The sequence below is a fragment of the Nannobrachium achirus genome (assembly GCF_963921795.1).
Source record: "Nannobrachium achirus genome assembly, chromosome: 4".
In the NCBI taxonomy this organism is placed as follows: Eukaryota; Metazoa; Chordata; class Actinopteri; order Myctophiformes; family Myctophidae; genus Nannobrachium; species Nannobrachium achirus.
In genome coordinates this window covers 40,563,971-40,580,108 of record NC_137813.1, presented here as the reverse complement: position 1 = coordinate 40,580,108, position 16,138 = coordinate 40,563,971, and the positions used below count along the sequence as shown (strand labels likewise).

At 44.9% G+C, this 16,138-nt stretch overlaps 1 protein-coding gene across 1 annotated transcript in view; it reads left to right on the top strand.

Annotated features, from left to right (window-relative positions):
* The window catches only part of LOC308282903 (inactive phospholipase C-like protein 2), a gene marked incomplete at both ends in the record, with an annotated part of 118,858 nt that overhangs the window by 70,576 nt on the left and 32,144 nt on the right, over positions 1–16,138 (top strand). Inside the window, one exon of the mRNA XM_080723292.1 lies at positions 4,470–6,956. Coding sequence (XP_080579418.1) covers positions 4,470–6,956 — 2,487 coding nt within the window. The remainder of the gene's footprint in view (positions 1–4,469; positions 6,957–16,138) is intronic.

Sequence of the window (16,138 nt, the reverse complement as noted above, 5' to 3'; positions counted from 1 at the left end):
GAATTCTTTATGGCACAGCTCTCTGCGTTGCAACATCCTGAGTCCTGGCTGTCACATTTAAACTCTCGAGGGTCTGTCTTCACTCGGACAGAGTCTAATTTAACACTCGCGAATTGTCACTGTTTATGGGTTCTGCCCAGGGTCCTACTCTACATGCATGCCTGTTCATGTGAATCCACTCCAGGCTTTGTTTTGATCACCTGCTGAGCTGGCCTCCTGATCTGGGTGGTCCAAACACTGCACCTCATCCGGGCCGGAGTCCACTGAAAACACTGCCCTATTCAGTGTTCCTAGCCAACCGAATCTGTTCATTCAGACTCTTTACATCCACAGCAGAATGCCTTGTACTGTAACTCCTTTGAGTATATACTGTATACACACACACACACACACACACACACACACACACACACACACACACACACACACACACACACACACACACACACACACAGTATATTGTCTTCTTTCTCTTTCATTCGCCATGATGATTAAATGGACTTTGGAGGACTTGGGAATCTATGCATCTGGAATGAGGGGGGGATTTGACGGTCGCTTGTAGGAAGAGGATCCGTAGGTCATCCAGCAAGGGCAGAGCAGGAGAGTGATGATTGTGTCATTTCCTAGGCTTTGCGTCAAGTGGCGCTCATTAATCGGCCCCGGCGTCGGCCTCTGGGCTGTCACGGGGAAGATGAATTGCCCCCGAGGTGTTTGACTGTGGCTGAAGCCCGACCGCGCTCAGGGGAGATCCATCAGCTACATGTGTAGGCAGACATTTGTCCGGCGAAGGGGAGACACATACACATACCGTCGTTGTCGGGTGGAAAACGTGTATGTCCAAGACCGTTCATTTTGTATTTATCGTTTTAAAAATGAACTAAACTAGTGAGAACAGCAGATCTACAAGCACACAACGCCTCGCGCCGCGAGGCGTTGTGTGCTTGTAGATCGGCTGTTTTCACTACTTTTGTGCGACAGCCTTGTATGATGAAGCAGGGCTTTACTTGGTGAAAAAAAACGTACAAACTTGACACTTGGAGATACGAGGTTTCTGCCCGACAGTGACGATACACGATGACTCTAGGACCCTCTGGTTGCTTATATAACACAGTGATTCTCAAACATTTTAGGCTGTGACCCCCATATATCATATTTTAACTGGGGACCCCCCCCCCCTCTCACCCTACGCGCACTAAGAGTTCTTTGAAGCATAACCTTTGGGCTGTGTCATCATGATGTCATCATGCTCTGTCATCATGCTCTGATGTCACTGTGACTCTACCACAATGGGTTTGCTGCTCTGACATCGCACTCTGGCTTCACTGTGATGTCACACTAATAGAATCCCTTTTATGCCCATATATGGAGTTCCCTGATGTCATCAATATTAATGATGCCCTGTTAGAGAGATCCCTGTGATGCCAGGAGGTACAATTCCCTTTTATGCCCATATATGGAGATGTGGAGATCCCTGTGATGCCAGGGGAACTAATACCTTTTATGCCCATATATGGAGATCCCAGATGTCCACAGCCCTGATGTCAACATCACTGTGGCTCGACCTCGCCCTTTAGGGCGAAGTCGCTTGTCGCCCTGAGGCGTCTTACTAGTCAGGTATTAGATCTTGTTTCGTTTTAGGCAAAGCACAGAAAGTAGAAGAAAGAAAGGGCATGGAGGCAGGAGGGCAGTTTGGCTTTACTTGAAATTCATCTTGACGTAAGAGACTTTGCCATGTAATCAAACATCACCACTGGTGATTCTCCAGTGGTGAATCATTGGAGCATTATGTCTGATTCTGTACACAAATGCCTTTTTGAACATGAATTTGTCTTCTAGTATTTGACAGAGGAAAAAGTTGAATGGCTCTACTGTATAACTCGTAATTCTATAAAACTGTACTGTCTGTCTGATCTTTCAATTTAGGTTCGTTTTTAAATCATACTAAAATATTATGTTATGAAACAAGTCCATGTTCCAACCATAAACCAGGCCAACAGCATCCATGCCAGACTATGTAGCTATGCAGATTCCAGAGTAATGCCTTATTTATACTTGGTTGCATGCCATGTTGCGCACCAAAAATAGCAGATCTACAAGCTCAGAACACATCGCACCACGCAACACCAGCGCTCAACAAAGTATAAATAATCCTTGATGTGCAGAACAGTGTTAATATTGACAATACATTTTTGTTTAGTTTTAGTCATATTTTAGTAATCTGAAAGGTTTTAGATAACATTTTAGTCGACTACATACAGTTGATTTTGTTGACAAAAAAATATATTTTGGTGCGCCTTATTTTGCTGTCGTAATGGCTGATTTCACACTTGGTTCCATGCCAAACAACATGTTATGAGCTTGTAGATCTGCCATTTTCAGAGTGCAACATCCGAGCGCAACTTGTCTTTTAGTTCTACTGGATCTCTTCTCCACTAGTCTCTCCCTGACATTTTAGTTTTGTTTTTATTTGTGTTGACGAAGTTGTCAGATATATTTAGTCTTAGTTTCAGTCATCATAGTTTAGTTTTTAGTTTTTATTTAGTTTTCGTCAGTGACAAAAGGTAGTCAACCAACATTTTTTGTCATAGTTTTAGTCAACGTAATTGACACAGTGCAGAAGCAGGGCAGAACTGCGTATGGTTGTGCCAGCATGTCTATCCACGAGTTTCCAACGCCCCATAGTGCATTGCGCAGACGTCTGCATCGAGCTTCCGCCGCCGATTTACAAGCTCACAACGGGTTGCATCTGCGACGCGACGTGAGCTTGTATGTCTGCTGTTAAACCCGGAAGTTTGGTCCTGATAGTCTCCAGTAAACTCCCGGGGAAACTTGTGGATAGGGTGTGCCAAATGTAGTTCTAAGAGCGGCCATTTCCTGGGTCAACACAGCCTTACACAGGTGTTCTGATTGGAGTAAAGCATTAGTTCTATGCAATCAAACAATTGAAACACCTGTGTTTTTACCCAAAAGATGGCCGCTAAGGACTACAATTGCGTCACCGTTGGCACACACTATAGAACCTCTGTCAGCTACAGTTCGTCCACAGTAGGGATGGGACCATATGGAAATGTCATATCACGATTATTGTGACAAAAGAAATCGCGATTTACGATATTATCGCGATAATCAAAATCCATTATCCTGGGGCGGAACATTTGCCAAAAAATAGCCGATCTACAAGCTTACAACGCGTCGCAACAAAATACATTTGATAGAGTGAAAAAAAGACTGTATAAAGTACGAATATTAAAGTACCTTTTACCAATTATAGAGGGTTTAAGTGGTACCGGATATGCAGATCGGCAAATAAAAGATTAATTGATCCCACTGCATGACGGAGGATGATATCGCAATATATTAAATCTCCACAATATGATTATCGTGAGTGTTTTTTATCAAAATAAACGATAATATCGCTTATCGTCCCATCCCTAATCCGCAGCAGGTGTAATGTCTGGTAGAAACTCTGTCAGCTACAGTTCACAGCAGGTGTAACGGAGGCCAGCGTAATGGAGAGTCTTCTTCACTATATTCACAAATGATTTCTTCATATTAGGCTTTTAAGAGAGAGAAAAAGGGACCGAACGGAACATCACGCATCAGTAAATGACTAAGAAATGCATGTATTTATAGCAGGTTGCCCACAAGATGAATATTTAACTTGCAAATCTCATTTTGCCGTTGCACGGCGATGTGGAATTCAGGGGTTTTTAGGCCCTTTACTTTGTTTGAGAAATGAACCCGTGGAGACTCGGGCCAAACCGAAGTGGTAAGCGCCGTTTCTTTCCCTATCATTACTGTGAGCGGTGCTCTTCTAAAAAGATCCAGACTTCATATGGCATTCATTATATTACCATTTGTCTAGGAGGGAAACCACGGCAGTACACTGGCTTAACCAATCATGATGTTGCACAACAACTCCTATAATAACCTGGGATATGTCGACTAATTTGGACAATGAGGAATGCATTTTAAAACAAAGGCAACACTTGAGGATTTCACGGTGTAGGCAGGTCGGCTGGTGGATGGGGGGAATCAGCAGGCCCACAGAGGTGACAGGTGGTAGATCCCGGCTGTCGGGCTGCGTGTGTTGTTCCGTGGCACAGCACAGTTCAGCTAAGAAGGAAGTAAATCATCCCCATTCAGCTGCAGGACGGGGCTGTGTTTGGATTTGAGGACGAGGGTTTGTTTTAGGGTCTGGCGTGTACACATCCATCAGGGTGCAAACCCCCTTTGTTGATGAAGGCAGGGCTCTGTTCTTTGTCTCGCTGTTTTTTTCCCCCCTCTTTACTTCTGTTGCTTATGTAATCATAGCTCGAATGCCTCCTCGTCAGTCTGTTTTATGTGTTTTTGTTGCAGATGCACAAAGTGTAACCTTTCTTTCTTTCTTTCTTTCTTTCTTTCTTTCTTATTTACTTACTTTCTGGTTGTGTCAACTCTAACATGTCTGTCTCTCTCTCTCTCTCCAGGATGGCTCCAAGCAGAGGCAAGTGAGGAAGAAGACGGTCTCCTTCAGCTCCATGCCGAACGACCGCAAGATCAACAGCACGGCCGCCTGCATGGCCTTCATGATGGAGGGCTGCGAGATGAAGAAGGTGCGCTCCAACTCCCGCATGTACAACCGCTACTTCCTCCTGGACCCGGACATGCGCTGGCTGCGCTGGGAGCCCTCCAAGAAGGACTCGGAGAAGGCCAAGCTGGAGATCAAGAGCATCAAGGAGGTCCGCCCGGGAAAGAAGACACCGGTGCTACGTAGCAACGGCCTTTCGGACCAGTTCCCCGACGAGTGCGCCTTCTCCATCATCTACGGCGACAACTACGAGTCTCTGGATCTGGTGGCCAGCACGGCAGACGTCGTCAGCACGTGGGTGATGGGCCTGAGGTATCTGGTGTCATATGGCCGGCATGCTGTGGACGTGGTGGAGCCCAGCCAGCCAAGCCTGAGAACCTCCTGGATCGGTTCGGTGTTTGAGCTGGCCGATATGGAGAAGGAGGGACACATAGACCTGTTCAGGGCCACCCAGATCGTCAAGGGCCTCAATCCCGGGATGAAAGAGTCGCGGATAGAACTGAAATTCAAGGAGCTCCAGAAAGCTAAGGACGAGTATGGCGAGGACATCAACATGGACACGTTTGTGGAGGCATACTGCGAGCTGTGCACACGGCCCGAAATCTTCTTCCTGCTGGTGCAGTTCTCTAGCAACAAGGAGTACCTGGACAGCAAGGACCTGATGATGTTCATGGAGGTGGAGCAGGGCGTGGAGGGGGTGACGGAGGACATGTGCAGGGACATCGTGCAGAGGTTCGAGCCGTCCTCTGAGGGCCGCGAGAGGGCCTACCTCTCCATCGACGGGTTCACACACTACCTCCTCTCCTCTGAGTGCCACATCTTCGACCCCCAGCACAAGCGCGTGTGTCAGGACATGACGCAGCCCCTGTCCCACTACTACATCAACGCCTCGCACAACGCCTCCCTCCTGGAGGACCACTTCTGGGGCTCCTCTGACATCAGCAGCTACATCCGAGCCCTGCGGATGGGCTGTCGCAGCCTTGAGATTGTTGTGTGGGACGGCCCCGATAACGAGCCTGTGGTGTACGTGGGCAGTTCCGTAGCCTCCCAGCTGCCCTTTTCGAAGGTCCTGGACATTATAAACCAATATGCGTTTGAGAGCTCTGAGTATCCACTGATCCTCTGCCTGGTGACCCACTGTTGTATTCCCCAGCAGAGGGTCATGGCCCAGCACATGAAGAAGATCCTCGGGGACAAGCTGTACATCGACCCGCCCAACAAAGAGGAGCACTACCTGCCCTCCCCAGAGAAACTCAAGGGTAAAATCCTCCTGAAGGGGAAGAGGCTGCTCCCCAGCTGCACTGACTCCGAGGGGGAGGTGACCGATGAGGAGGAGGGGCTGGAGATGTCCAGGAGAGTGGGGGGCGACGAGAAGGACCAGTTCAACGGCCTGGCCTGTAAGAGACTCAGGCTGTGTAGAGAACTGTCGGACCTCGTGTCTCTCTGCAAGTCCGTCCAATTCAGGGACTTTGAAACCTCCAAGAGGGATCAGAAGTACTGGGAGATCAGCTCCTTCAACGAGGTGGACGCGAACCGCTTTGCCAACGAGTTTCCCGAGGATTTTGTCTGTTACAACAAGCGCTTCCTCTCCAGGATATACCCCACGCCCATGCGGATCGACGCCAGCAACATGAACCCCCAGGACTTCTGGAAGTGTGGCTGCCAGATCGTGGCCATGAACTACCAGACCCCAGGGCTGATGATGGACCTCAACCTGGGCTGGTTCCGGCAGAACGGGAACTGCGGCTACGTACTGCGGCCGGCCATCATGCGGGAGGAGGTGTCCTACTTCAGCGCCAATGCCCGAGACTCCCTGCCCGGCGTGTCGGCCCAGCTCCTCCACATCAAGGTCATCAGCGGGCAGAACCTGCCCAAGCCCCGCGGCTCCGCCGCCAAGGGCGACGTGGTGGAGCCCTACATCTACGTGGAGATCCACGGCATCCCGGCCGACTGCGCCGAGCAGAGGACTAAGACCGTGTCCCAGAACGGCGACAACCCCATTTTCGAGGAGAGCTTCGAGTTCCAGATCAACCTGCCCGAGCTGGCCGCCATGCGCTTCGTGGTGCTGGACGACGACTACATCGGAGACGAGTTCATCGGCCAGTACACCATCCCCTTCGAGTGCCTCCAGCCCGGCTACAGGCACGTCCCCCTGCAGTCCCTGACCGGGGAGTTCCTGCCCAACACCACTCTGTTTGTCCACGTGGCCATCACTAACAGGCGGGGCGGGGGCAAGGCCCATAAGAGGGGTCTGTCGGTGAGGAAAGGCAGGAAGGCCCGGGAGTACACCTCCACCAAAACCACAGGGATCAGGGTCGTGGACGAGCTCTTCAGGGCCTCCACCCAACCCATCCGGGAGGCCACAGACCTCCGTGAGAATGTACAGGTGAGGACCCGGATAGTTTTTTGAAGCAGCCACAATTCACTGTGATCACAAGCAGAGACGAGCAGAGCTGAGTTATGTAGGTATAGTATAACATAAGCAGGTATAAGGTTTAGGCATTATACTAGAGATGGTTACGTTTAGGTATTGTGGTTAAAATGTATAATGCCAATAGGTTAGGGTTCGGGTTGTTATAGGTTTGATGTGGTTTCTTTCAGTCAGGGTAAGGATCTCGGAGGTTGGTTAGCCAAAGAGATATTGTGTGACCTCAAACTCCCAGGTTCAGAGCTGAGAGAAATTGGGTTCTGGCACCTATTACGTTTTTGTCAATAATTGCTTTACTGCAGGGGTCTTCAACAGGGGGTCCGCGACCCCTAGGGCGTCCGCGGAGGTACTGCAGGGGGTCTGCGAAATGATTGCTTAAAAAAAAAAAAAAAGATTTCAAATTATGTTTTTTTTTTTTTACATTTATGTTAAAAAATAAATCATGATTCTATCCATTTTGAATAGCTTATATACATGATTACTATGCAATTGACAGATTGTTGATATTATTGACATTGGTTCTCAGTTAATAAGTAGTATGTTTAGAAATGGTAGTGGTACGGCCCACCCTGCTCGCTGTAACTTGTACATGTTTAAAATAGTGCTGTTCACCGATTAAATATTTTAATCGCGATTAATCGCATGATTTAGCTAGTTAATCGCGCGATTAATCGCAAATAAGTCATCAGCTTTTATCAGTTCACAATGTAACTTAGATCTTTCAAGTCTTTCGTGGCCCTATTAACTTGGGAGTGGAAAAATATGCTGGCTTTATGCGAAAGTATGTTAATCTTTTATTCAAAATCAATTAAAAAACCCAAATAAATCATAATGGTATTGCATTAAACAGACTGCAGCTGATGGGTATAAGGATCTGCTAAATGTACTTAATCTGATTACTGTTGTGCCTACATTTATGCTTTAATTATATTTTGTATGAACAGGGATGGACTTTGTAGCCAAAATAGCCAATATTGTAGCCAATGTTTGACCATTTTAGTTAATTACTTGTGAGACAATTAGAGATATTAATAAAATAATTAAATTGTCACTTTATAAATGTGCAGATACCCTGTATATTTATGTTGGTTTGTTCACTGTTGAGTGAGAAAACAATATTGCACATTAAGCTAATCATCTGGAGACCTCCCCAAATAATAGTTGAGATAATAATGTTCAGAAACAAAGGCCAAATGGCTATAATATATAAATATGCGATTAATTGCGATTAAAATAATTAATCGCGATTAACATAATGGTGAGTTAATTGCGATTAATTTAGTTAACTCGCACAGCACTGGTTTAAAATAAAAAATATGTCGTAGCCCCGGCCCCCCCACCCTACGAGGTGGTAGGGGGTCCCTGCTCCATCTCCCCATCAGTTTGGGGGTCCCTGGCCTGAAAACGTTGAAGACCCCTGCTTTACTGTATATAGATCAGATAGTAGAGGGGACAGGAAACTAGAAAGACATGCAACATTTCTCCTTTTGAAATTTAACCTGGGGACGTTGCAATTACTCTATGTGGTCCATGCACTATCCTGTAAACAAGCAGAGCAACCCATGATACACACCAGCCAGCATAGTCACTCTACATACAGTATATCTACATTATAATGCAGTTCCCATTGTGTTTGTAATTACTATTTACTGTACTGTGTTGATGACATATCAGTTTTAACCACATCCCTATTGTGGACATGTCATATAGGAAAAAATTGTCACTAAATGTAATAATAATAGTTAGTATAGGTCCCAAGTAGTTAAACCGAAAAGCAATTATGAATATTGCATGGCACATACTACAGTACAATCTGAAATTAAAATCGCATTCAAAAATAATTATTGTATTTGAAAGTGCAGCCTCATTAAACACTGAGTGCCCGGATGTATGACGTGTGTGTGTTGCTGGTGCCCATGGCAACGCGTCATTTACGTACCTTCGCGTCGTGGGAAAAGTATCCGTAATACGTTGAGTAAATGTAATCCAAGTATGTCCAGTTTATTTTCACGATGATCTTTTCTTTCAGTCAGGACAGCTTTTTACCAATCTTGGGCCACAGCGTGTGTATCACGGGCGGTAGAAAGGGTCGCGTTTTGAACATGGTGACTGAAAAAGCTAGACCAGGAGAGGGATCCGCCATGTTACGTTACCTCCGGTCCTCCGCAGCGTCACTGGGAAAATAGTATCCATGATACGAGTAAATGTAATCCACGGATGTCCTGTTTATTTTTCCGCTAAAGTTTTCTTTCAGTCAGGACATCTTTTTATCAAACCTGGGCCACAGCGTTTGTGTCACGGTAGGTAGAAAGGACCGCGCATTGAACATGGTGATTGAAAAAGCTAGACTAGGAGAAGAATCCGCGATGTTACGTGTATCTCCGCCGAGACTCCGTTACTGGGAAAATACTAGTATCCAGATACATACGGGTCGTGCGAGCCTGCGAGGGGAGGACGATAGAGTGCAGTGCAGGATGCGTTGCCAGGATAGGAACAGAAGCTTGTGATTGGCTGCAGGGAGACTGCACATCCTGGTCACATGTACCGCGCTGCATTTTGGGAAATGTAGTGTTTCCCATATTGTTGGCGTTTGATCACCGTGGTAGAGACTTCATTGCGGTAGCAACCAATGTACAGTAACTACAGTATTGTAAAACGCGTCAAACACGTCGTGGGCACTGGGGCTGGGCATCCAGAGACATCAAAGAGATTGGCGTGTAGACACCTCGTGGGCACTCAGTGTGTTAAGATATGCAAAACATTTTTTGAGCTGGAAAAAAAAACACATTAACAAGGACTGAGAAAACAAATTAATAATAATGTTAGTTATCATCGGCTTTTTGTCTGTGTTTACACTTCAGTGAATAGTGACAAAACTCCTATTAGTTGCTGAGAGCCCCTCTCATTTTGCTGCTGTTACAGATACAGCCATGTCATTAATTATGCTCTGTTAATACAGTATATTGTAGGGGAGAGGGACACTAAAGGGACAACGTTGTACAATTAAAGAGGTTTATGTGTAATCATTAATGAGGTAGAATTGACACATAAAGGAGAGGTATATGTTGCTAGGCACTTAGTGTTATTCTCCTGTAATACTCTGTACATGCAAACCACCATTGAAAATTGGTATCCTCTATTGCAGTGTTTCTCAACCTGTTGGTCGGGTCCCCAAATTATTTTGGGGGGTCCCCAGATGATTAACTTAATGTGCAACATTGTTTTCTCACTCAACAGTAAACAAACCAACATAGAGTTTAAGTGTATAGAGGGTATCTGCACATGTCTAAAGTGACAATTTAAGGATTTTTTTATATCTCTAAAATGAGAAATTAAACATTGGCCAAATTGTCAAATATTACAAGCAGAAATTGTGGAAATAGCCGATCTACATGCTCACAATTGCGAGGCGTTGTGAGCATGTAGATCTGCTATTTTTACAATAGAACCATGTTATACAAAATGTAATGCCTCAATTCTTAGTGTTTGTCAGGGTGGGGGGTTAAACTATGATTATTTTGGTGGTCACGGTCTGAAAAGGTTGAGAACCACTGCTCTATTGCAGGTTATTATACATTTATTTCTTGAGTAATTCTCTTTCTGTTTGGCTTGCCATTTCAGTTGCAGTGACTGAAGGACATGATACAGTATTGAATCTTGTCTCAGCTGCTCTTTTCTATCAGCGTTATGTTACACAGGATACATGCCTCTGCTGCATATCACCATCTCTCTGTTTTTGGTCTGGCAAACCCTTACGTTGTCTGTCAGCTCTCATATTAGAATGCATTTGCTTCATGCTTTGAACTTTATTAGCTGTCTGTGCTGTTGACACAGCTCCATTGCACAGAGCCTTTTAGCTCCATCAACGATGTTGCCTATCTCGGCGTGGTTCCCTAATAAAATATCCGCCAGCACTCTTAAACTAGGCAAACATGGAGCATGGGCAAATTGTGAGGTTTGATTTTCCATTTTCTGGTTTTAGTATTTTGCCTCCTAGTTTACGGTTACTAATGTTTTCTGTTTTCTCTTTTGTCCTTATTGTTTTTTTCCCCATATAGTTGTCTTTAGATTCTTTACTGAAATATAAGTGTAGTATGGGGATAAGGGGAGTATGGGGATTAAAATAACAAGCTCGTCCTCAATTAACTGGTAGCGAATCAGGATGCACTGCATGCAAGAGGAGAGATCAGACAGAATTTCAAGTCCAAGCTCTGTGGTTGAGTCAACACCCTGATGCCTAATTTATGCTCAGTCACAGGAGTGTTGCACCAAAAACCGAGTGCCACGCTGCGAGCTTGTAGATCTGCTATTTTTTTGAAAGTCTTTGAAAAACCTGTTCCTATGTCAGTGGTGCTCAAACTTTTTCATGTCAAGGACCCCAAAAATGATATGTATTTGGCCACGGACCCCCATCTCAAAATATTTACTTCCAAGGACCCCCCAGAAGCAAGATTTTAGTTACAAATGTTCACTGAAAAAATACATATATTCAAAGATTTGCACACATTTTCATGACTTGAAAAAAATAGCAGATCTACAAGCGTGGCACTCGGTGCCGCGCTGTGAGCTTGTACCGTATATCTGCTATTTTTCAATAGCCAAGGTATAAAATCATTAAGGCCCCTCCACCTTGGGCCCTAGTAACTCAGTCCCACTTTTCCCCCCCTTGTGACGCCCCTGCTCAGTCGCACGACAGTGCCACGCACTGAAAACAGCAGACCTACAAGCCCACGATGCCTTGCATCTGCGACGCGTTTTGACCTTGTAGATCGTCTATTTTCGACGTGTGACACCGCCGTGCCACGAAGTATGAATGGGGCTTAACACTGTGCCAGGAGGATGTTCTGTTTTAATGAGTGCTTCTGCAGCAGCGAGGTTCCCCTCTGAACCTCGCAAACACATTTTCTCCCGGGGTTAATATAATGATTTGTTATCTACCACATTCCCAGTGATTCTAATGTCTAATGCTCCAACGCCCATTACCCAGGGTTGATTGGCTGTGAATTATTATTAGGTCTCTCCAAGGACTGTGAAAGCCATCATATCGTCGTTGTCGGGTGGAAACCTTGTATGTCCAAAACCGTTCGTTTTGCATTTATCATTTTAAAAATGATTTAAACTAGTGAAAACAGCCAATCTACAAGCACAACCGCGAGGCGTTGTGTGCTTGTAGATCTGCTGTTTTCACTACTTTTGTGTGACGGCCTTGTACGATGAAGCAGGGCTTTACTTTGCGAAAGAACGTACACATTTGAAACTTGGAGATACGAGGTTTCCAGCCGACAACGACGATATTGAGGGTGCTGCTAACAAAAGCAAGATGTGTGGTATTGTTAAAGTGTTGAGCAAGCTTAAAACTAGGCCAGTATTGCATGTACAAGCGGCTATTCCTTAGACACTTGGAGCTAATAAAATACACTTTACGGTATATTCCATATCCAGGTCAACTATCCAGATCCACCAGCCTTTCTTCAGAAGAAAATACTATATTAATTAACATATTGTTAAAAAAAGAAGAAAAAAAAAAGAAAAAGAAAATACCATATTTTCCTTCACTATACCGATTCTGGTTCCTAAAATTGTGTATCGGACAATATCGAGTACCGATCCGATACCACTGATGCGTTATATCAGATCGGAGCATAGACTAGTGCGCTAATAACCGATCCAGCATTTTAGACCGTTTCTGAGGCAATTCTGGTAACGGAACAGCTTCAGAGAGAGAGTTCCAGAGAGAGCTTCTGCAGAGAGCTCGCTGTGGCTGTTTCCTCTGTCTGCTAAGTTCAGTCTAATGGCAGGGCAAACAGAAGGCCAGGCCAAACTAAATAAGCGGTGATGTGATTAGAGATCCTGTGGCATGTTGTCATACATTTCTCAGTTGTTGAAATAGGCATGCATAAAAAAAAAAGTGCATCTGTTTTTTTCCGCCCAAGACCCAGATACATATAGAGTTGTTTTTGTTCTGGAGGTAAAATCGATCCCATGGTTATTTTAGAGGTAGTCAAGTTAGCCTCGTTGGACTTGGAATGAGAGAAGGGTTATTTTCACAATTGAATCATATTTTAAGGAGATAAATTCATGGAACCCATTGAATATGTGATAGGATTTTTCTTCTTCTTTTAAATAATGTATTATTAATTTGCATTTTCCTTTTTTTCAAATCCCATAGCTTCTTCAGTGCATGAGTCATAATAATATCCAGTTAAAAAGCAAGACACGAATGTGGCTAATTATGACGCTTAGCCCGTCAATCTGAGACAGTCTAATCTAACACATCCTAACTATGACCGATCTCCAATCAAATCACTTCTGCTAAGTATGGAAGTAATCATAGACGAGCCATGTGTCACAGCTGACAATGGCTCAACCAAGTATAAATCAGGCTTAATCAGTTCAGCAGATTTGTACCATCTCTCACTCACTCACTGGTAACAAATGAATAACCGTGTATGGGTGAAGAAAAATGCAGCAGAACGATTCGGAGCAAGACTAGGCTAAGGCTGGGCAATATATCGAAAATGTATCGATATCGAGGTATCACCATGCAAGGTATACATATCGACGAAGACTGCTTGAAATGAGGTATTGTTGTATGTGTCAAATGAATTAACAGACACGCTATGCATGCACGTAGCACATGCAAAAAAGCAGTCCATCTGTAAACAGGTGTGGTTATTTCAATAAAGCCTACCTACCCCTTCTATGTCTACTGTGCAGTGTGCATGCATGGATATGCTATTCACCAGTAAGACTCCCTAATCGGGAGATAAGCAACCGTCAGGTCAGCAGTGTCCAAACATGTGTTTGAAAAAATCGGCCTGATGGTGGCGCTAAATGGGACAGATCCATGTTGATGACATGACTCTAGACATACTGTGTACCGCTTGTTTTTACTAATATCGTGAGTAATATCGATATCGAGGTATTCAACAATGTTATCGAATATCAAAGGTTTTCCTAATATCGTCCAGCCTTAATATCAGCATTGAGGTATTCTGTTTCTCGTTTTGTTTTGTTTTTCCCATGCCGACAAAGCACCTTGCCTCCAACTGTCGCATTTCCATCAGGTTTTAAATGCAAATTCCCCTTTAGCGAAATAAAGAGACACAGCGGGAGAGCTGGGGGGAGGATTTAAATAAGACAAATGAAGGTTCACTGGAAAACGAAAGAGTGGCCTCCAGCCCTTTTCAGTGCGATAAATAGAGGGGCGTCAGGCAACTTGTAGAAGAAGCCAGCTGTGTTGAGCCATGGTGTGTCTGATCCGTCAGGGCAGGCCCGAGCTAGCAGGCGACAGACGGGCCGCAGTCTCTGCCGGGTGGTGACGGTGAGGGACGGTCGGTCACTTCCCACAGGGCCAGGGGCGTCACTCCAGATTCTGGGCCCTGGGTACAAGGATTCACTGTGGGCCCCCAATGAATGTTAACTATTGAAAAATAGCAGATATACAAGCTCACAGCGCGGCACCGAGTGCCGCGCTGCGAGCTTGTATATCTGCTATTTTTGAAAAATCGTGAACATGTGTGCAAGAAACCTATGTCAAGGACCCCCAAGATGACATGTATTTGGCCACGGACCCCGATCTCGAAATATTTAGTTCCAGGGACCCCCCAGAAGCAAAATTTGAGTTAGAAATGTTCGCTTAAAAAATACATATATTCAAAGATTTTCACAACTTTTCAAAAATAGCAGATCTGTATATCTGCTATTTTTCAATAGATAAAGTTATTAGGGCCCCTCCACCTTGGGCCCCAGTAACTCAGTCCCACTTTCCTACCCCTTGTGACGCCCCTGCACAGGGCCACCGCCACTTGTACAGTCAGTAGGCCTGCTCTGGCTGGTTGTTCACTTCCTCACTCAACGCAGACGGAGAAGCTCCTCCGAGACAGGCGGTGACTCACACGGGGGAGGAAAAAGCTGGACAGAATGGACATTGGCGTGCAGAATGTGTGCATTGTTAATTAGCACACACTCACACACAAGGGACGGGACAATATGAACATTTCATACCATGATTATTGTGATCAAAGAAATCGCGATTTACGATATTGCAATAATCGCAATATCCCCAACATCCATTATCCTGGGGCGGAACATTTGCCAATAAATAGCCGATCTACACGACGCGTTGTGAGCTTGTAGATTGGCTATTTTTTGGGGCAAAGAGATTTGGTAGAGCGAGAAAAAAAGAATGTATCAAGTATGTATAATATAAGTAAGTTTTACCAATAGAGGGGTTAAATGTCACCGGATATGCAGCTCTGCAAATAAAATGTGAATTGATCTCAGTGCATGACGGAGAACGGTTTCACTATAAACTAGAAGCAGTGCTCTTCCGAGCACAGGTCTCCACCAGGCCAGGCGTCCTGGTGGTGCTACTGTATAATAGGCCAATGTAAAAAGGGTGCCATATGTTCTTCACCTTAGATCTTTCATGGCAATCGGACGCTGCATGCATGATTTCAAGCATTGTGTTCCAAAAATGTGTTTTGCTAAAGTCTACCTGCTGGTGGCGCTATAACAGGACAATGTTAAAAAGGTAGCATTTGTTCCTTGACCTAGTGGGAATATGGTAATCGCAAGCTGCGTTGATGATTTGAGGCATTTTGTTCAAAAACGGAGCAATCCTGCAAACTTTGGAAGCTAATATTAGCCAATCAGGATGGAATATGAAATATCAGACGGATCGGACTTGTTCACATGACTATAGAGATACTGTGTACCGATTTGCATGATTTTTGGATAAAATCTCAAGGAGTAATATCCAAAAATGTGTTTTACATAAGTCGGCCCAAAGGTGGCGCTATAAAAGGCTGATGTGAAAAATGCAGGGCAAAGGTTTATCCTTAGCCTCTAGGGAGTGCGCTTACAAAGTTTGAAACTGATCGGTGGAGTTATAGGTAAAACCACAAATCGGGCTGTTATAGCGCCACCATGAGGCTGATTAAAAAAAATTAAGTGGCATTTCTTCCTCGGCCTAGTGGGAACGTGTGTGCGCGATTTCATGATAATTGCACTTTGAGTTTGTGATTTGAGGCATTTCGTTCAAAATGGCTCAATCCCACAAACTTTGGAAGCCAATCTTAGCCAATCAGGATGGAATATGCAAAATCGGACAGATCCGTGTCGATCACATGACTGTC